Genomic DNA, 20288 nt, shown 5'->3' on the forward strand with positions numbered 1-20288 from the left:
AGAATATATTTTCATTTAAAAAAACTATATATTGAAAATCTAGATATATGATCTCTTTCACTTTCATCAAAGATGGATATATTAACATATTTAAAATATCATTAAATTGCTAAAATCTAATTCCTAATTTCATTTTTGAACATGCTAGTTTTCTCCAATATCATAGATTTAAAAATATGCGTTCAATACATACTAATATAATAAAAATAAAAATAAAATATAAAATATAACTTTTTTCCAGAAAATATTGTAGGATCCCCTTAACATATTCAAATGGATGGCAACAAAATTACCAACCAATCATGATTTGTAACTTAATATAGTTTATCATGTGACCTATGGTCTTGCCATTGACAACAAGTCTTAGGCAAATGGTTCTACTCAGCAAGTTAATGTTGAGGCTAATATCTATTAATAGTTATAACACCAATATTGGTATTTAAAAAATGTAATTTTGAAACTCATATTCCTCCAGAAAAACATACAAAATCCCATAATAAATCTTTATTCAAAATGGGAATCAACCACAAAACCAATTGCATATAAAAATCAAGAGATGTATTCCATTAGACTATCTATTCGACATGTTACCTTGTAGCTAGTCTCAATAGAAGTGCCATGATGTACTACAATGTACCACAAGTAAAACAATACAATTTATGTATTGAAAAAAACTAGTTAATGGTGAAATTTGTAGATTAAGATTAATCTTACACACGAAGAATCAAATAACATATATCCAATTCCTTACATTTATTTAATATTTTAGTACTCACTCATCTATCATCAAAATTTTTGAATAATATTTATATATTACAAAATCAAAAAATAAAAATAAAATCTTAAGAAATTATATATACATTTTAAAAAAAAATTTAAAAATGGAAAGGAAAAAAAACTATAAAATTTAAAAAAAAACAGATGGAAAGAACTTTAAAATGTTAAAATATTTAAAAAATATAGTTTTTTTTAATCATTTGAATTATTTTTTAATCATATCAAATTTATTAATAAACTTTTAAATTTTATAGTTTTAATTGTATCATAAACTTAGTGAATGATAACCAACCTGCAAATCGACCATCTTGGTTTTCCATCCATCATATGGAGGTATGTTTTCCGTATGTTTATTAATTGAGTTAGTGTTCCTTTTGATAAAGAATGTTTATTAATTGACCTGCCATTCCTTTGATAGAGAATGTTCTTTCTATTATGCTTGCTCTATTCGCAGGATTCAAATTGTTCTGGCACCAAGATCCATTTCCCATGCTAATGAACTGTGATGTTGGTAGGGTATGCTTAGAAACTTAATTGCGGACCTACATATTCGAAATCCATTTGGTACGATGAGAAACCTCAGATGCGCCGCTAGCTTCATGAGACTACTGCGAGAATCGAGTATGAACTTTCCAGTTTTTAAAGAATAAAAACAACCGTCATTCACTACACAGGCTTTAGTCAAGTACACCAGTGATTAGCCACCTCCAAACAACTATCACCTGATTCTGTCCTTCCCTCTTCTGTACTCACCTTGATCTCCTTCAGTATTATCTATGGACTTCTGTACTCATGAGTCTCTTCGAGATATAGCTCCCTATAAACATCTGATGGTCCAGTTTCTTAACCTTCCATAGAATGATAGCGTCTAACAAAAGCTTAGTTCCATCTTTAGTAGTTTAGGCTTATCGCGTTTACAACTACAGTTCTTTCCTCGTGCATGAAATCAATAATATCCTCCATCTCTCCATGGAGTCGCCCATTAATAATTTAAGATTGTTTCGAACCAAAATTATCTCATCAAGATATAAACATAAAGATTGTAAACGCACTCTCAACATTTGAGGCAACAAATGAATTCATGCTCATTGAGAAAACTTCAATATAGAGTACATGCAGACAGGCAACAATAGGTTATTCAGCTCATACGTACCAATTCAAGATTGATAGTCCGATCATTTTAGTATGAGTATCCTTTCCCCTGTTAAATGTAAATGGAGAGGAGGCCATGGGATTTTATTTGGGGGAATACCATACCAGGTGCATTTCTATTTGGGGTATATATTGAAGAAAAAATGGCATAATATATTGAGCATATAATAGGAAGTAAAAGGTTTTTATATTGGTAAATATAAAAAATGGAACTCCAAGTTAATGAAAAATATAAAAGGGTATAAAAAAACTAATGAAAAATGGATACCTACAATATCTAGTGAATGTAGGGGTCTTTAAAATCAGGAAGGTGTATTAAGTTCGTATTGGTAAGGGGTTAAATAATGTGATTTTTAGAAGTATTTTCCAATATGTAGTCAAATTAAAAGTATTGTTTAATATGCCATGAACGTGCTAGGTAAGAAGTGCATTCAGTGAAGCCCCATGGGAGAGGACGAGGCATGGAAGCAAGCATCTCATTAACTTAACTTAACTGATGCATGTGTTGTATAATATTCTAACCCTTCGTATAATTGTTACAATTGCTATGATTTTCATTAAATCTTTGGAAGAATAATTACTATCACTATACGATGATCACGGTAGAGAAGAAAAATTTAATGTCAAATGGACTACTACTCTGCTCATGAATTCCTTTCAAAATTGATAATATACATACTAACACAGGAACTCTTCATTTATTCCGAACAGTTCTCTGAAAAATTAGCATTCATCAAGCCTCTGGCACACTTTATCCAGTATTGTAGAACAAACTGTTGCTGGTGTAGTTGGTCCACACATGAGATATATAACATTCCCAAGAGGCCGCATGTAAACACCATCATTGCGAAGCTTCTGAACAATTGAACTTGCTAACAATGAGCCATAACTGCAATTTAATACCCAAAAGCTTATTAAGATTTAAGATAAATATTAATAGCGTTGACATAGAAACATGAAGTATTTTTTCAATATAACACTAGTTCTGACTCAACATCAGCCACATTATCAGAAACATTCAGTATAATGAAGAAATCAGTCGCATAAGGAAATTAGGATGCCTAAATTCAGTTATACAGTAAAAAACATACCCAATGTCGGCGTTATCAGCTTTGAGTTCAATTGCACACACTGTCCCCAACGCTACAATTCTACTGACGGCTGATTTTGCCGATATTTTTGATACAAGTTTGTTATCCCATAACTGCGAATAAGAAATAGCAAGGCTGACTTGATATATATAATCTCTTATACTAAAAATTTTAAAAGGCAGGCAAAAGAAAGCATTCAAAGGGATCAAATTGAAAAATACCTCTATCAATCTGTTCCCATTTGAACTAATATTTAAATTCAGTTGTGGATCTTTAAACCATTGCATTGCTTTGACAGCTGCTGCACATCCAACTGCATACCCAGAATAGGAGTGTCCATGTAGAAGAGCAAAAAGCTGAAAACCAATTGTTTGAAGTCCAGATTTAGTGCTTTAACCAAAAAGTGTACTTTAATATGAATATTGCTAGCTCAACCTGAAATGAATAGGAGTGTCCATGTAGAAGAGCAAAAAGCTGAAAACCAATTGTTTGGAGTCCAGATTTAGTGCTTTAACCATATGAATATTGCTAGCTCAACCTGAAATAAATTTACTGATGAATGTCTCTTAGTTGAGATAGTTTGACTGGGATGTGAAGTAGTACGCCTTTGCTTCTACGGGAACATATATATATAGGCCTAATCTTAATGCTTGAATAATTATTATAGTATCAGAATTTTTGGTTTGAAACTCCAGTTGGTTAGATCTAGTATGGAATCTGGATTGTACATGGGCAATGGATGCAATTTGTAGCTCTTCCACGGTGACCTTACTGACTAGAATGAAGTACTCGGCCTTAGCAGCTTTTCAAAGCCCTATCGAAAATGTTTACCAATGATTTTCTTCTGCTGTGGTCATGGAGTTATTGGAGCGTGATACGCCAAAACCCCCTCTAACGTTACAATACAAGGTGACAAAAAGCACAAAACGAAGAGTTATTCTAAAGTAACTTTACTCCTCCATGATTCAAAATCATGCAGGTTCTCCATCTAGTATGATCACCCGCATAAAGGTTGCATGGCTGAGTTCTCTTACTTCCTGAAATCCCAAATTTTTGAATCGGTGAAAACCTCTAAATTTTTGAGTTCCTAAATTCCCAGATTTCCCGATTTCCCCAAGCAGTGCAATTCTCAAATTCCCGACGAATCATTTGGACAAAAACCCATATTAAATTAAACCTTCTCGAATTATACAATCTCTTGAAAATTCAACTACAAATAAAAATTCAGAGTCTGCTTTTATCACCATCACTTGTTGCCTCTCTGTTCATTGGCTTCATCGTTTCCATAACTTTCTTGACCGGTAAATAGTCCATACCGTGTCTCAAATAAACCAATTAAAATCAAAGCATGTTCTTAATAAATATGTTTAACTTCCTCTAGTTCTACATAGCTGGTGTATACGCAAAAACCCTAAATATTTCATAATTGTAACCAATAACAAAGAGCATTTTTCCTTTCATAGGGGAATTTTGAGGTCAAAAATAAGCTTCAAAACAAAAAATATACCAACAAAATTCACTTTACAAGAACCAATAGGATTCAAGGTCTCCAAGGGGGAATATTTTGGAAAGAAAAAAAGAAAACTATTTTTTTAATTGTGTTTTCCACTTAACTCCTTGTATGTTCACTGAAATGTCAAGTGTGGACAGTTGGATGCGGAATTAAATTCCACATTCAACAAGTATCCACTATGCGTACTTCTGAGTAAACCCACATTGGAAAAAATTGAAAATCCATGAAAAAAATATGTTCAACATGTTTTTTCCATGTATTTTCTATTTTTCCCGACATGGATTTACTCTGAACTATGCAGAGTGAGTACTCGTTGGATGTGGAATTTAATTATGCATCCAACGGGTGTCTACACTGAACATTTGAGTAAACCTACCACGAGATAAGCCAAAAATACAATTAAAAAATTAGTTCATTTTTTTTCTTTAAAAATTCATCTCTTATTTTATTATTTTCCTTAAGAGACAGATTTTAGACCTCAAAATTCCCCTAATGAACTTCATAATTCTATATATATCTTTCTTTACTATATTGCACAAAAAAATTTGAGAACAATAAAAATTACCTACTTGTGTTGACTTTTGTACATCATGTATCATGTTTCTTTTGCTTGGAAAACAATTACCTTTGTTCTCCTCAATCCAAACTGCATCTTCCTCTAAAATTAGCATACCCTTCTCTCTACAATCTATCTGTATTCTGCGGAAATGAAATCATGTTACTCTAATCTGAACTACAAGTCATCTCTTCATAAATATTTGTCCTTCTGGGGCACCTCTAGCTATTTGTCTGCATATATCTTCTTGTGCAAGTCTAGTTAGGTGCTTCTATGTGCCGAATGAAGCATTCGCATCCAGATCCAAACACTGAGAAGACTCTTCTTACGAAAGGTCGGATATAGTAAATCCTCTCAAACTCAATCAATTCATTTTATAATATATATCTCTTCATGAGGGTCTGGTTAGGCACTTCTTGGGTTAGGGTTCCCTACATATATCACCTTTGGTGGTTGTATAATGCACTAGACAACAGCTCTTCCTTAGCTCTTCTTTGAATCTGACTTGATACTGCTGCTCTTTATTCTATTGGCTTCTATGAATAGAGGAATGATATGGTTGTCTGTTGACTTCTAGCAATAGATACAATGCCTCCTATTAACATTTTCTGTTGGCGGTTTCAAATATTTGATTGGTACATTAACATTAGGGGAATTTTCAGATTAAAAATGGGCCTCAAAATGAAAAATATACTATCAAATCAACTTTAAAAGAACCAATAGGATTCAAGATGCCATTCAAGAAAGTTATTTTTCTTTATTGTAGTTTTGACTTCTCTCCTTTATATGTTTACTAAAATTTCAAGAATAAACACTCGTTGGATGCAAAATCAGTGTCTCAAAATGAAAAATGTACTAAACAAAATCAACTTTAAAAGAACCCATAGAATTCAAGATGATAATGTCATCCTAGGGGTATTATATATTTTTGGAAGGAAAAGAAGAAAATTACTTTTCTTTATTGTATTTTCGACTTATCTCCTAATAGATTTACTCAAATTTCAATTGCGGACACTCATTGGATGTGGAATTAGATTCTGCATCCAATGAGTGCCCACACTTGAAATTTGAGTAAACCTATAAGGAGATAAGTCGAAAATACAATAAAGAAAAGTAGTTTTCTTTCATTTCCTTTAAAAATATTTAACTCTATTTTATTAATTTATTATTATTTTGTTATTTTCTTTAGGAGTCTCATTTTAGACCTCAAAATTCCCCTAATGTTTCATCTCTTTAATTCATATTTTGGCTTATAAACTCGTGCATAAAGTAGATATAAAAACAATTGTCCACCAACATTTATCTTCTTCAATTACAATGTTAAATTATTTAACATAATTGCCCTTAACTTATGTCAAATCAACAAGACATATAGAGCTGGAAATTACAAACCCTAAAGAACATAAATAACTTAAAATCAAATCTGCAATTTACACAAGTATTGGTCTTTTCCACCAATTCCTTATTGTGTCTCGTTTGTGCTCAATCCTTAACATGGTATCAAAGCAATGGTAAAGAAAGTAGTTATAAGATGTAAGCCATGGTAAGGAAATTGTGATAATATATTTTTATGGCCTCCTCTAAACTGATAATTACTTCTTATGATTTCAATTAAGTTAATTTTTTCTTGTGATATTTTCCATGATCCATCATAAAACAATTACATAGAGGAATATCAACAGTAAAACAAAATGCTAGAGGATCATAAAGAGACAGTCACACAAGAACATAAGAGTTTACCCTGGGAAAACCCACATAGGGAAAAACTCAACAATCCTTTCCTTGTAAAATCAATTCAACAAGAGAAACATCAAAATCAAGATCATAGACAAACTGACCAGCAAAATGACAACTTCAGCAATCCACCAAGAAGCCAACTCAACCCTCCACAAAACTCGGTCAAAGGTTTGCAACAAGGTTTGCAATTCAGCCTATCTTCACACAGAAGTTTGGAATTGACCACAGAAAGATACACAAAAGAACTCAGCCCAGAACAATCACGTGTGCAAGCTACAAAAGGGAAAGATCCACACGTGCGAGATTTGTTTTTCTGCTCTGATTTCAGACGACTCCTTGACTTGACCATCCTTTCTTTTCTTAGAGGAGCAGAAAATGTGCTTGATGTATATGATCCAAATTTCCCTTTGGATGGAGGTCAAATGACCTATTTATACACACTTGAATGGGTCCGAATAGGTGCCTCTTGGGGTAGAGCCGACTTGAACAGAAGGGGCCAACTTGATCATCTTGTGGAGCCATGACACAATACAAATTCAAATTTTCTATTTCAAAAGGTTTTGAAGAACAAGCCTTCTAACTTTCTTTGACAAATACAAATAATGTAATTTTCTTTTGAGCATGAAGAACATGCTTGTTATACATACATAAATGATGAAAATATACACCAGCCTAGATCCATCTTAACCCCGGATCTGTCAAGCACCGAGAGAGATCAAATATCTCGAGGTGAAAACCTCTTTTTTGAGTGCAAAACTTGAGAAAAGGTTTGCAGCTCGAGATATTTGATCCCTCTCAGCGCTCGATAGATCTAAGGTTAAGATGGATCTAGGTTTGTTATATAATATTATATAATATCTATATTTTTATCTGTGTGTCTCATTCCTATTCCCTCTCTTTATATCACCCCCCCAAACATACACACTTTCTCTCCATATCTATCTATCTCCCCCTTGTTGAAAAATGTAACTAGGTTCGATCTTCATAAAATGTATTTGTTAAAAGAAATTTTATTGTTGTTACAATGACTTATTAACGCATGGGTTTCATGCTTGGGTCATTCTTTCATTGGTCAAAGTCCCAATTGTGGACTTCTAGGATTAATAAAGAGTAATTAGAGCCATTGAATATTTTATGACACTTCTTGGGCTTTCGAACGATGAAAAAGGAATTATTTTTGAGTCAAAACTGAATTATGTAACCTCCACACCAAGTCAGCCTCAAGGAAGGCAATTCGACATCAAGAAGCTAAAAGGAGTGCGAGTTTGGTCAAGGAGGAAGTGAAGAACAAAATCAAAGTTTTGGTGTCTCTCTCTCTCTCTCATGTGGGCTAGTTTAGGAGATCGAAGTTTCCTAGTCAAGGTCAAAGTTGTTGCTAATGCCGGAAGCTTCCAAGTCGAAGTTGCTGGGATCGAAGTGTTGTTGTTGCTAGGTCGAAGGTTGGATCGAAGGAGAGGTTGTCTTAGTGTGGAGGAGGTCTTTGTCTAGGTTGAAGAGTATCAAGGAAAACTATTGAAGGAAGATATTTTGGCTGGGTTTTCCCCTAGATAGGGTTTTTTCCCTGGAAAAGTGCCTACATCTTGTCTTGTGTTTTTGTGATCTTCATGCACACATAGTTTGATAATTGCTTCATGAAAGATACCATAACAAATAAGTAAAAGAAGCCAACATAATTCACAAGTAATTATCAAGAAAGAGAAATATAACCCTAATCCTACTAGCATTGATTTCTCAATATGGTATCGAAGCTAAGGTCAAAGAAGATTGAAGATCACTTCGTTGGCTTGAAGGAAATGATTACTCCCTCTATGAAAAGAATGGGATTCACTTCTACACGAAGATGGATCAAGAAGATTGTCTACTACTTATTTAACAAGGTCAAAAGTCAAGGGTTCTTAGTTGCACTTACAGGATCAGTTAATGATGATAATGCATGGATCATTGACATTGGAGCATCAAGGCATATGACAGGGGAAAGTAAACAACTACAAACTCTATCAAAGGAACCATATTCCCATGCAGTGGAATTGGGAGACAACAAAAGCTATGTTGTTAGTGTTGAAGGAAGTGTAACTAGGTTCGGTGTTCATAAATGTACTTGTGATATTTGTACTTATTCAAGAAAAGAAATATTATTTTTATAATATATGACAATGAGTGTCTTTCTCATTGAAGTAGGTCTAGCACATGTCAAAGTGCTATAGGTGAGTCAAATAGTCAAGAGAAAATATTGAAGGCCTTAAAGGCATGTTACACCATGTATAAATATATACTAAAGTCAAAGGGAAAACCTCCAAGCAAAGTCAAGTCTACTCCTATGCAATGGCACCTTCAAGAAGCTCCTTCAAGCATGCTACACCACCATGGAAACTATCTGAAGTCTGCTCAACAAATCAGCCACCAAACTGCCCTCAAAGTCGGCCTACAATTAAGAGGACAAGTCGGCCTACAAGCAGTCAATCAAGTTGGCCTAAATGGAGGGACAATCCTCTATTTATAGAGGTTGTCCACTCCAAATACAATGCACTACTCAAGCTCTGAAATCCGCAAGGAAAAGAAGACAAGGAGGAACGAAGGAAGTCGAGGTAAAGGGTCTACAAGGTGCAGTGAAGAAAGAAGAAGGGACAGCAAAGGTAAAGGATTGTTTCTAGGGCTAAACACAGTCACACGTGCGAGGAAGAGGAGGAGAGATCTGCGGGTATGATATTAGGGACAAATAGTCCATAGTTTTGTGTTGTTTGGGTTTGACACTAGACTCACAAGGTCTCTCAAGACAAGCGAAGGAGCCCCTCTCTCTCGCGAAGGAAGAAAGACCCTAGTACACTAAGGGTACTCTCCACACGTGCGAGAAACTAGGGCAACAAAATAGCAGAACAGTCATACACTCAAGAAGGATCTTGGTTGGTCAAAGATATACTTGATCAAGGGTTAGAAGCTAAGTTGTCGGAAATGGCTACCTCCAACCCCAAAACATTGTTTTTCCGTTTCAGATCCGGATCCGCGAACGAAACGCCAGAAAAACGGTTTTTTGCCTTCTTTTTTTTGGAAACGAGAAGTTTTTTTCCACACCCGTTTTCAAGGTGTTTTTGCAGAAAAAACTCGCCATTTAAAAAAAAAAAGGAAATGTTTTAGGACATTTTGAAACGTATTTAAAAAAATTTAAAACATATTTATAAATCGTGAAATGTTTTTGCTGAAAAAAAAATGTTTTCAGCAGAATGGTCGCATCTACCCATCAGGAACAGTTGAATCGGTTTTTTGTTTCAACTAAAAACTACACAACCTAAAACTTAACAGCATTACTAAACCTAAAACTTAACAACATTATCGTTTATCATTTCATTTGCAAATTGGAAGCTACCGAGAGTTGCCATTTGCCGTCGAGAAGAAGAGTTGCCATTTGCAGCCAAGAGGAAGAGTTGCCATTTGCCGCCGAGAGTTGTACCTAATACTATTGGATTTGTCGCCGAGTGGACAGTTGCATTTGCCAGTTGAGAGTCGAGACTTGTCGCTGATCACGGAGAGTTGCAGCTTGCTGCCTGTTGCTACCATTAACATGAAGAATTATCGTGGAAGCCGCTAAGAGTCGAGACAAGTGGTTTGGGTTTGGGACTATTTTACAGTTGTTCATCGCCTGACGCCGAGAGGTTAGTCACTTTTCTACACTGAAGTGTCGTCAAAATTTGCAGTCAAAATTTGTGCATATAAGTGTCGTTATCCAGTGGTAAATAGGCTTACTCTTGACATCATCCTAATTGCTGTCAAAACCCAAGCTGCAATCTACATTGTAGATCTCAAATGATTGGATAGTATGTCACAATAAATGGAAGAATATTGTAAAAAACATCAAATGAATCCTGAAATGCAACCTTGTCAGTCAATCTATAGGTTGGATGGGCAAAGGAGATAGCTCCAAGCTATGAAATCGGATTCGTCCAAAACAGGCCATGTGTCTGAATCCCACGAATCCGACACAATTCGATGGGAATTCGAATCCTAAAATGGGACACCACGTGTCCTAACAGGACACCATCGAATCCCGGTCGTGTCCCGATTTTGGGATTCGAATCCCAAAAAAGTGAGGGTTTATGAGGTTTATGAGGGAGGGTTTATGAGGTTTATGAGGGTTTATGAGGTTTGTGAGGGTTTATGAGTGAAGGTTTATGAGGTTTGTGAGGGTTTATGAGGTTTGTGAGGGTTTATGAGGGTTTATGAGGTTTGGGAGGGTTTATGAGGTTTGTGAGGGTTTATGAGGTTTGTGAGGGTTTATGCAGATATTTGAATTTTGTATGTACTATGCATGCTATAATGTTACTAACTTACTTTGTAAACAGTAAAACTAACATCTAGATGAAGATCTATGTTTGAAATCAATGAATTTGTATCATTAATGAGAATTTGTGTAAGAAATATCTAATTTTTAATATATATATATATATATATAACGAATCCTACGTGTCATGTTCCGAGGGGTCAACATGTCTAAATCCGACACTCAAATCCCCGTATCCTATGAACCCCGAATCCCCGTGTCAGGTGACTTAGGCTCCAAGCATCCCTACGTATGCCTCAAGCACGTGACTGAGTCCATGCAACATAAAGAATGAAGCAATTCTCAATTCATACTTGGGCACAACCCCTATACCATTACCTCAAAGGATGCAACCTTGATAGAGCTCAAATACCAAATGTAATTCCTTGTAAGTTGAGCCTATGTACTTGTAACTTGGGTTCCATCAACGGCAAACTGGTTAGGTTCTATCACAGTGAACTAATTGTTTTAAGTTTACTGTTTTATCGTAGAAGAAAGAATTAACTGTTGTATGAGTTTTATTAAAAAGGGTGCCTCTGAAAACTCAAAGTGATGAACATGGCCACGTCTAGTATGTTTGCTCCAGTCTCTCATTATTATTGTGCATTTTCTGTGCAGTATGAAATATCATTAACAATCTCTAGATATTTATTATTTCAGCCAAAGGCATAAAAAATGTAGCATTAAAGAAAACAAAGCTCTTTAACTTTTAAAATGTGTTAAAACTTAATACTAAATAGCTTCTACCTGCTTGCCTTTCCATAACTAGTCATAAGGCCACCTCATCATATGGACAGTACCCATAAGAACAGTTGAAAAACTAAATTATAACTTGTTTTGAACTTTTGAAATACATATATGATATAATGATATTGTCAATTTTCTTTTTCAGTTTCATTTACATCATCATCATCATCATCATCATTCATGGCAACTTCAAGTTCATCCATTCATGAGGCAAAGGAAGTGGCACATGAAATTGAATCAACCCCTAAAGTTGATCCAAAGTCACCACTTTGGAAATCTGTAATTACTGTTGGGAAGATCCAAGGAGGTGGATCATTGGCATGGGTTTGCAGTGAGTGTAAAAAGGAGTATAAGGGATCATACACACAGGTTAAAGCACATTTGCTTGGGTTAAGAGGCAATGGGGTTCGAATATGTAGTGACCCACCTAAAGAGAATGGGACAGATGGAAATGGTTTAAGCAAGGAAAAATTTGCAAAATATCAGAGAGAACAAGGCGAGGCAGATGCTAAAGCAAATGAGGTAAATCATGCCTCCCATTTAAAACACCCAACAAGGTTGGGAGCATCTTCATCAAAGCCTCCGCTTCATTCTCATGGAATTGTTTGTTCAAAGCGGTCAAATTTGGGACCGCTTGAAAAGAGTTTTAATAATGATGCTCGAGAGATAGCAGATGCAGTTGTAGCCCAATGCATTTATGCAAATGGTCTTCCCTTTAACCTTGTGTGATCTCCTTACTGGGCAAAGATGGTAAAAACAGTGAATGAAGCCCCAAGACGGTACAAGAGCCCTGGATATGAAAAGGTACGCACCACATTGTTGAGTGCTCAAAAGTTAGATTTGGAGGCTAAATTAGGCCCCATTCATGATTCATGGCTCATTTCAGGGGTGTCCATCATTTCTGATGAATGGAAAGATCAAAAAAATATGCCTTTGATCAATGTGATTACTCAGAGCCCACATGGGACAATGTTTTTGAAAGTAGTGGATTGTGAGGGGCAAATGAAAGATTCTCAATTCATTGCTAACATCTTGATTGAAGCAATTGAATTGGTGGGGTCTAAAAATGTTGTCCAGGTAATAACTGATAATGCAACGGTGTGTAGAGCAGTGAGCCTAATTATTGAAGGCAAATATCAACACATCTTTTGGACTCCTTGTGCTGTACATTCATTGAACCTCATGTTGAGCAAGATGGGGAGGCAAATTGAGTGGATTCAAGTTATTATTGAAGAGGCAAAAGAAATTCAAGCCTTTGTCACAAACCACCACATGTCCCAAGGCATCTACATGGAATTTGCTAAGTTGGAGCTCCTTAAGGTACCTATACTTTAAAGTTTATTAAATATTTCATAAATTCTAATTTCTGACTCTAAATTCAAATATCTAAATTGGATTCTCAAATGTCATGATTCGTGAATCATAATAGTTATTCAATCAAATTATGATTTTTAATTTGTTGAAATTTGAAACATTGGCAATTTGACACTTGCAGGTTGTCAAGACTCGATTTGCTTCTCACATCATAGTCTTAACAAGGCTTATGCAGGTGAAAGATGCATTACAATCAATGGTATGCAGTTCTCTTTGGAATCAATGGAGGCAATCCCAATCTGATAGAGCACAAGCAATGAAACGGTTGGTTGTTGATGATGAATGGTGGGATAGGGTGGAGTACCTCTTGGCATTTACTAAGCCAATTGTGGATTTGCTCCATATGTTTGACACAGATATGCCTAATTTGGGAGAGGTGTATGAGGGCATTGATTCCATGATAGAGAAGATAAGGTTGGTTATAAATGCCAAGGAGAATGACCCAGATGAATTCTTTGCAGAGAAGTAAAAGATATATTAACCAAAAGGTGGAACAAGATGACCACCCCATTGCACCTTTTAGCCTATGCAGTGAATCCAAAATATTATGTTGCAGAGTTGCTATGTGATCCAGAAAGAACCGCACCAAACAAAGACCCAGAAGTCGCAGAAGGATTTAAAAATGCTTTTAGAAATCTTTTTGTAGATCCCGAAATTGGGCTTCAGATTCGTGCACAGTTTTCTCATTTTGTGGGATCAGAGGGTTGGGGTTTTGATATTGAGTGTATGCAGGACAAGACCAGATTAAGTCCAATTGAGTGGTGGAACTTCTATGGTGGGGCACTTCCACATATCCAAAAATTGCCCATCACGATCTTGTCACAGGTTGCTAGTTGCTCTTCAGCAGAAAGGAACTGGACTACATACGGCTTCATCCATTCAATGAGGCGTAACAGATTGGGCTCTAAGAAGGCTGAGGAACTAATGTATGTTCATTCAAACCTTCACCTTCTGTCACACAAGAGAGATGAATACAAATTTGGGCCCACCAAATTATGGGACATGGAACCAGAGTTGCTTGACTTGGATATGACATTGAATGCCATGTCTCATATGAATTCGTTTGATGCGGAGTCACCAATAGGTGGATCTTCAAGTGGACATGGTAGCAATGTTCCTAGCCCCACTTCTTCTCAATGCTCATAAAGACTTCAATTGACAAATATCAAGACCAAGACCCGGACCTATTCACCTCTCCAAGACCAAGTCACAAGGCTTCTTAGCTTGACCTTTCCTTCCTTGAGTCAACGATGGTCAAACAACTGACTTTCCTTTCCTTCTCGACTACTCTTCAGATTTCGGCCTCCTGCAATTCTCGGCCTCTTTCAAAAGCCCTAGTTGCAACACGTGGGAAGTGTCACCTCCTAGTTTGTGCCCTTGTTTCCTTCGCTTTAGATGTAGACTCCCTTTTCTTCAACTCGGCTTCCTTCTTGACTTGTCTTCTCCCCTAATTTGGTTACCTGAGATGACTACAATATTCTCGGCTTCTCCTACAGCAGATGATGCCTCTCCTCTTTGCATGTGTGATAGTAAATAGCCCTAAAACAAATCCAAAATTGACTCAGCTTCTAGTCCCTTCTACTTTGCTTGGATGGAGGCTCCTACTGTGAGATTTTCGAACGTCTTCATTCATCAGACCTTGATCAAAATTTTGTCTTCCAAATGGAGGCCCAGTTGCCTATTTATGGTGGTTTTCCCATGAGATATAAGCCGACTTGACTGAGTTATAGGCCAACATGTCCTTTCTAGAATCCTCCTTAGGCCAACTTGAAGGTGAGTTTGTGACAAGGTCTTGGAGGGTAATTTACATAATCAAGATAACCTTTTACAATGTGTAACATGTCTTCAATACATGACAATGACTCCCTAGACTCTATGACTTGATGACCAACCTTAAAGGCTCACAATGGGAACCTTAACTAAAATAAAATTCCTTGCTCATGAAACCCATGAGACAAGCATTACATAAATAATTTTATTTTTCTTCTTTGCATCAATTACATAAAATCGCAATTATACATGTCATTATGAAGACCAAACCTAGTTACACTTTTCAACAGGAGACACATTGGATCTTATACAGGATTGTAGGTGGGTCATCTTGGGGTTTGGTCTCCTTATATGGGGTCCAAGCCCTCCAGAGGGTCATATGGGCATTTTTTAGGTGAGCGTAGAGAGCCATGGGCCTCCACTATATCGGAGAGCAAATAGCTACATCATGGGATCCTTCAGCTCCACGCAATGCTCGCTCGTGTTCCATTTATTTGACGATGTTGATGTACCTAGACCACTTCGCCCAGTCGGCTACACACTTGCACCACACACTTGGCAATTGTTCCAAGGCCCAGATGAGGATGTGTCTCACCATGGGAGACAAAGGGAGGGATTGCATCATTGTTTCAGCCCTTACAAATGGGATACAGGCTTGTTCGATCCACTTGCAGACCCATGAGGATGTTTTTGTGCCCCCACATCCACTTGAGAACACCAGAAGTCATTTGCTTGGAGATTAAGGGGCCACCCCCTTCATCATTATTTTTGGAACCCTTCCATCCATTTTGGCAAATGTTGGACTTCACTAGGCCTTCCAACGACCCTCCTAGCTATTATATTATCATTTCATCCCTCCTGAGAGACTTACTTTTCATGTTATGGAGCTATTTGGTGGGTTTGTCGCCAATTAGGATGTTATTTTGCACATTAGAGACACTTTTAGGGGTTTGTTAGACTAATTAGACCCATTGAACTATTAGAGGCTCGTATAGATACAAGTGAGGCCCCATTTGTAACTCACCATCACCTGGATTTGGATCATTGTTTCCTCTGGAATTTCACTATAGTTATTGAAGGATGAATTGTAGATTCTTTAATGCATTTTAATGTCTGGGTTAATGTTATTCTATTTTAGAGCTTCTCTCTTGCAAATGTGATGGATGGATATACCTTTTCTACCATGTAAGTTTCTCCTTTATGCGAAATTTTCATTATATGTTTAATGTATGGAATACTACATCATGATACTGCTAGTGCTCTAAATTATGCAGAAAATTTTGAATCACTTTGGTAGTCTTGATCTATTGCATGCGTTATGCATTGGGCAAGAAAAAACGAATGTTCCTAGGGGATCTCTTTGAAAACCTAACCCTAAAACTCCATTATTTGACAAGTTGCAGTATAAATCCTTCTTGTAACTAGGTAGCTGCTTCGTTAGGGCATGTGAAACTGCTAATAGGCTCCTTAATAAAACAAAACCCTAAATCAATCTCATTCTTGAATCCATTCTCCCAATAGACTAGGCATTGGTCCTAGATCCTTGGTGATCACATTAACTTAATGAAATATCATTCTTTCACCTCTTTTCTTCCTCTTTTCTTCATCCCCCAAGGATAAGGAGATTTTCTAGGGCTTGGAGCAAAATTTTAGGGAGAAGGAATTGAAGGATTTCGTCCGAACAAGTTTATTCATTTATGTCTCCTCTAGGCATCCTCCAGTTTTGAAAAAATTCCGATATTGGAATTTCAAATAAATTGATGCCCTAGCTATCACACCAAGAGGCAACCCTTGAAGCTCCTTTGACTTGGGGATTTCTTGAAGGTTTGCACTTTGTATTTCATCAATCAAAACCCTTTCTCTTAATTATGAGTGATCATTGAATGAGCCTATTACCCACCATTTTGTGGGTGATATCCCTAGGAGAAATATTTTTTCTCCAAGATGGTCCTCAGCCGACAGCGAGTAGCCCCTTGCAGCCAACATCTAGGTCATTGTTTAGTTTCTCCGCCACTTGAGCCAACCATGTGGTCCCTCGCCCATCTTCCATGATCATAGGTTTGAAGGTGGGCCTCCCAAACATAAATGTATGCCTTGTCCCCTAGACCCCTTTTTGATATTTACCTTGGATTCTAGTCCCATGGGATCTCTTTTACTGACCATTTGGCTTTAGGGATGGTATTTCATGGGAAACCCCGATTTTGGTTACGTGGTCTCACTCCCTTATCCGCTTATATTACCCCCTTTCAACTCATTATTACCCATTCATCATTTCTCCCACCTTGCCCCACATTCCTCCACTGAACCCACATAGGGTTAGCTTGCCCCTTCCCCTTGCCCTCACCTTGGGTCAAGCCTGGAATGATGCCCCAGAGGCTGATGCAACTAAAAAGAAAGATAAAGCATATTTGGCCACATTCAACAGAAAAATGTACCACAAAATGCAAAATGATGGTCGAGACAAACACATTTAGCACGTGGGAAAAAGCTAATACATGAGCTCTACCCCATCGTCATGGCCATCACCCTCGTTCCTACAGGTTCTATGAGCCTCCTTCATCATATAGGAACCCATGATTGTCCCAACCAGTGGTGGGCAATGAATCGCCCTACCTTAAAAGGGGATATTCATGGCTATATCTTATGCATCATGCTCTTACCCCTTGAGCCCCAAGCAGTTAATCAAAGAAAATCATAAAAAGGCAAAACGCATATAAATAAGGGTGGAAAAATCAAGGACGAGGCACCTCATGTACCAGGATTGCTCCCTCCTATATATTATAAACCCAAGTATGGGCTTCCCTTTTATTAGCTACCCTTGTACCCCAACATGTGGCCCAAGGCTACCCCTTCTCATCCCCTACTTCATTCATCTATCTATCACATGCCACCACATTTAGAAGTAGAAACCACCTAATAGGATTCTTAGTTAACCCCATTCGGGGTTTAGGAGACTTTGTCACATCCCGAAGCCCATTATGGAAGCACAGACCATTATGAAGCCCCCACTTGTGGTCCATGATTGGTAAGCTTATTTACTCGATTTATCTAATGACTTGTTGTACTGGAAGGCTAGTGGATGCATTGGATCTTATGCAGGATTGCAAATGGTCTCCATCTTGGGTTTGGTCTCCCTATACGGGGTCTTAATGCTCCAAAGGGCTAAATTGGCAACTAGGGCCAAACTCCAAGAGGATCACCTTATTCATGGCTGATAATATTTTATCTAGATTCCTCTCGTCGAGAGGTGTAGGATTGATCTAAAGATCATCTGATTCCAATAAGTATTTATAGAGATATGAATTTACTCTGATTATGGACAAATTGTCAAAGTCGGCCAGCAACTTATGTAGGCTCAAAAGCCCAATGGACACATCTATTCATCATCAACGTTTGCATATAAATACAAGATGTCTCCTCCTCATTTGGACACACACTTCTCATCCATCTCTCTCTCTCTTCTGCACAGAAAAGAGTCTCTCTCTCTCTCCTGCGCAGATAGGTCTCTCTCTCACACATGGGAAGGAAGGACGCAGTTTTCTAAGGGTTTACAAACTGCAGATTTGAACTTTGAACAGCATTCTCTCTCTCTTCACTGTGCAGTAGGTGACGCTGACTCTCCTTGGAAATCCGCAATTTTTGGTACAGGAATCGAGGTGATCTGACCTCTAGTTTGGAAGATATTGACTGCCCTAATTTAGGGCTGATGCCGATGATGTTGATGACAGTGATGCCGATGTCGGTAATTCCGATGATGCTGACGCCGGTGATGCCGATGACGCTGATGTCGATGATGCTGATGCCGCTGATGCCACTAATGCCGCTGATCTAGGGTTTGCTGCTGCTGATATAAATCAGAGTTTTGTACTATTTCTCTCTACTAAATTATTGAAGATAAAAGAAGATTTGATCAAAGGGTTTCCCCATATTGGGGTTTGTCCCTAGCTAGCCGCCACATCTTGTGTCTCTTGTCTTGGCTTGTTTTCTGTTGATCGTTTAATGTTCTATCTGCACTTTACTTATGCACATGTGATTGCTAATATGTGGATAATAATAAGAAAGATAAGTAAACTACTCTAAGCATAGAACATATCGTAATTTAACATGGTATCAGAGTTGAGGTGAAGACAAAGCCCAAGCAAGAGCAAGAGCAATCACCGAAGAGAAGGTTGGCAAGGCTATCTAAAAAGAACTATGGGGTCCTCAACACTCTTCCCCACCGAAGACAAGCTCTGTGAGAAGTCTGACTATCACGAATGGAAGATGTCTCTCGAAGATCAAGAAGTGTTGGGCCATGTGAGAGGCAATATTGTTGAGCCTCCATCAAATGCATCCGTTGTTGCCAGGAACAAATGGAAATCCGGAAAATTCAAAGCAAAGAAGATCATTTGGGACTCTATCGACAAGCGCTTGGTGGCCTCTGTTTCTGAGCGAAACACCTCCAAGGAAATCTACTATAGACTGGTGAGTTTATTTAAATTTAATGATGCAAATCAAGTTTTGTTTCTTAGAAATAAGCTGAAGGAAATTAAGAAGGGCAAAGATGAGAGTATGCAAGCATATTTCTTAAGGATCACCGAGATCAAGAACGATCTCCTATCTATTGGGGAATTAATTCCTGATAGGGAAATGGCACTCACAACTCTTGGAGGATTACCATCTGAATGGTATATATTCAGGACTACCCTTCTCAACAATAATGTAATTCCCAGATTTGAGGAATTAATGGCAAGATGCACTCAAGAAGAAGCAAGGATGGAAGAACAGGAAATGCCCACACTTAAAGGTCATCCTGTTGCCTTTTCTTCTCATGCTAAAAGAAGAAACAATTCCGAGGCTAAATCCAAGGAAAGGCTGGAATATGAAATATCCCGTGAAAGGTGTAGGCAATGTCTCTCTTAAATTAAATCAAGGTAATACAATCCACCTACAGGATGTATTATATGTACCTGATCTCAAAAAGAACCTGGTGTCCATTTCGGCAATGGAAGACAAAGGCTACAAGGTGGCTTTCAGCGATGGCAAGGTACGTGTATGGAAAAACAATATTAAAGATGCCTTCACTCTTGGGTTTCGAGTTGATTCATTATATCAGGTCGGAGGAAGTCCGCTAGGTGTCATGTCTTGTGACACATCTCTTCAATCCGAACTATGGCATCGAAGGTTTGCTCATCTTCATTATAAAGCTCTACCCGATGTAAGACAAATGGTGACAGGGATGCCCGAATTCCGAGTAGAGCAAGAAGGTGTATGTCCGGG

At 37.4% G+C, this 20288-nt stretch overlaps 1 protein-coding gene across 1 annotated transcript in view; it reads right to left on the bottom strand.

Moving 5' to 3' along the window:
* Positions 1-2413: 2413 nt before the first annotated feature.
* Positions 2414-20288, bottom strand: part of BIO1 (adenosylmethionine-8-amino-7-oxononanoate transaminase) — a 312590-nt gene continuing 294715 nt past the window's right edge. Inside the window, exons 12-14 of the mRNA XM_089373845.1 lie at positions 3242-3376; positions 3021-3133; positions 2414-2818 (exon numbers count right to left, since the gene is read on the bottom strand). Of these exons, the coding sequence (XP_089229971.1) occupies positions 2653-2818; positions 3021-3133; positions 3242-3376 (414 nt within the window). The 3' untranslated portion in view covers positions 2414-2652. The remainder of the gene's footprint in view (positions 2819-3020; positions 3134-3241; positions 3377-20288) is intronic.

This window comes from Pinus tabuliformis, chromosome 8, assembly GCF_031772625.1.
Source record: "Pinus tabuliformis cultivar Carrire ecotype Pingquan chromosome 8, CPIR1, whole genome shotgun sequence".
Taxonomy (NCBI): domain Eukaryota; kingdom Viridiplantae; phylum Streptophyta; class Pinopsida; order Pinales; family Pinaceae; genus Pinus; species Pinus tabuliformis.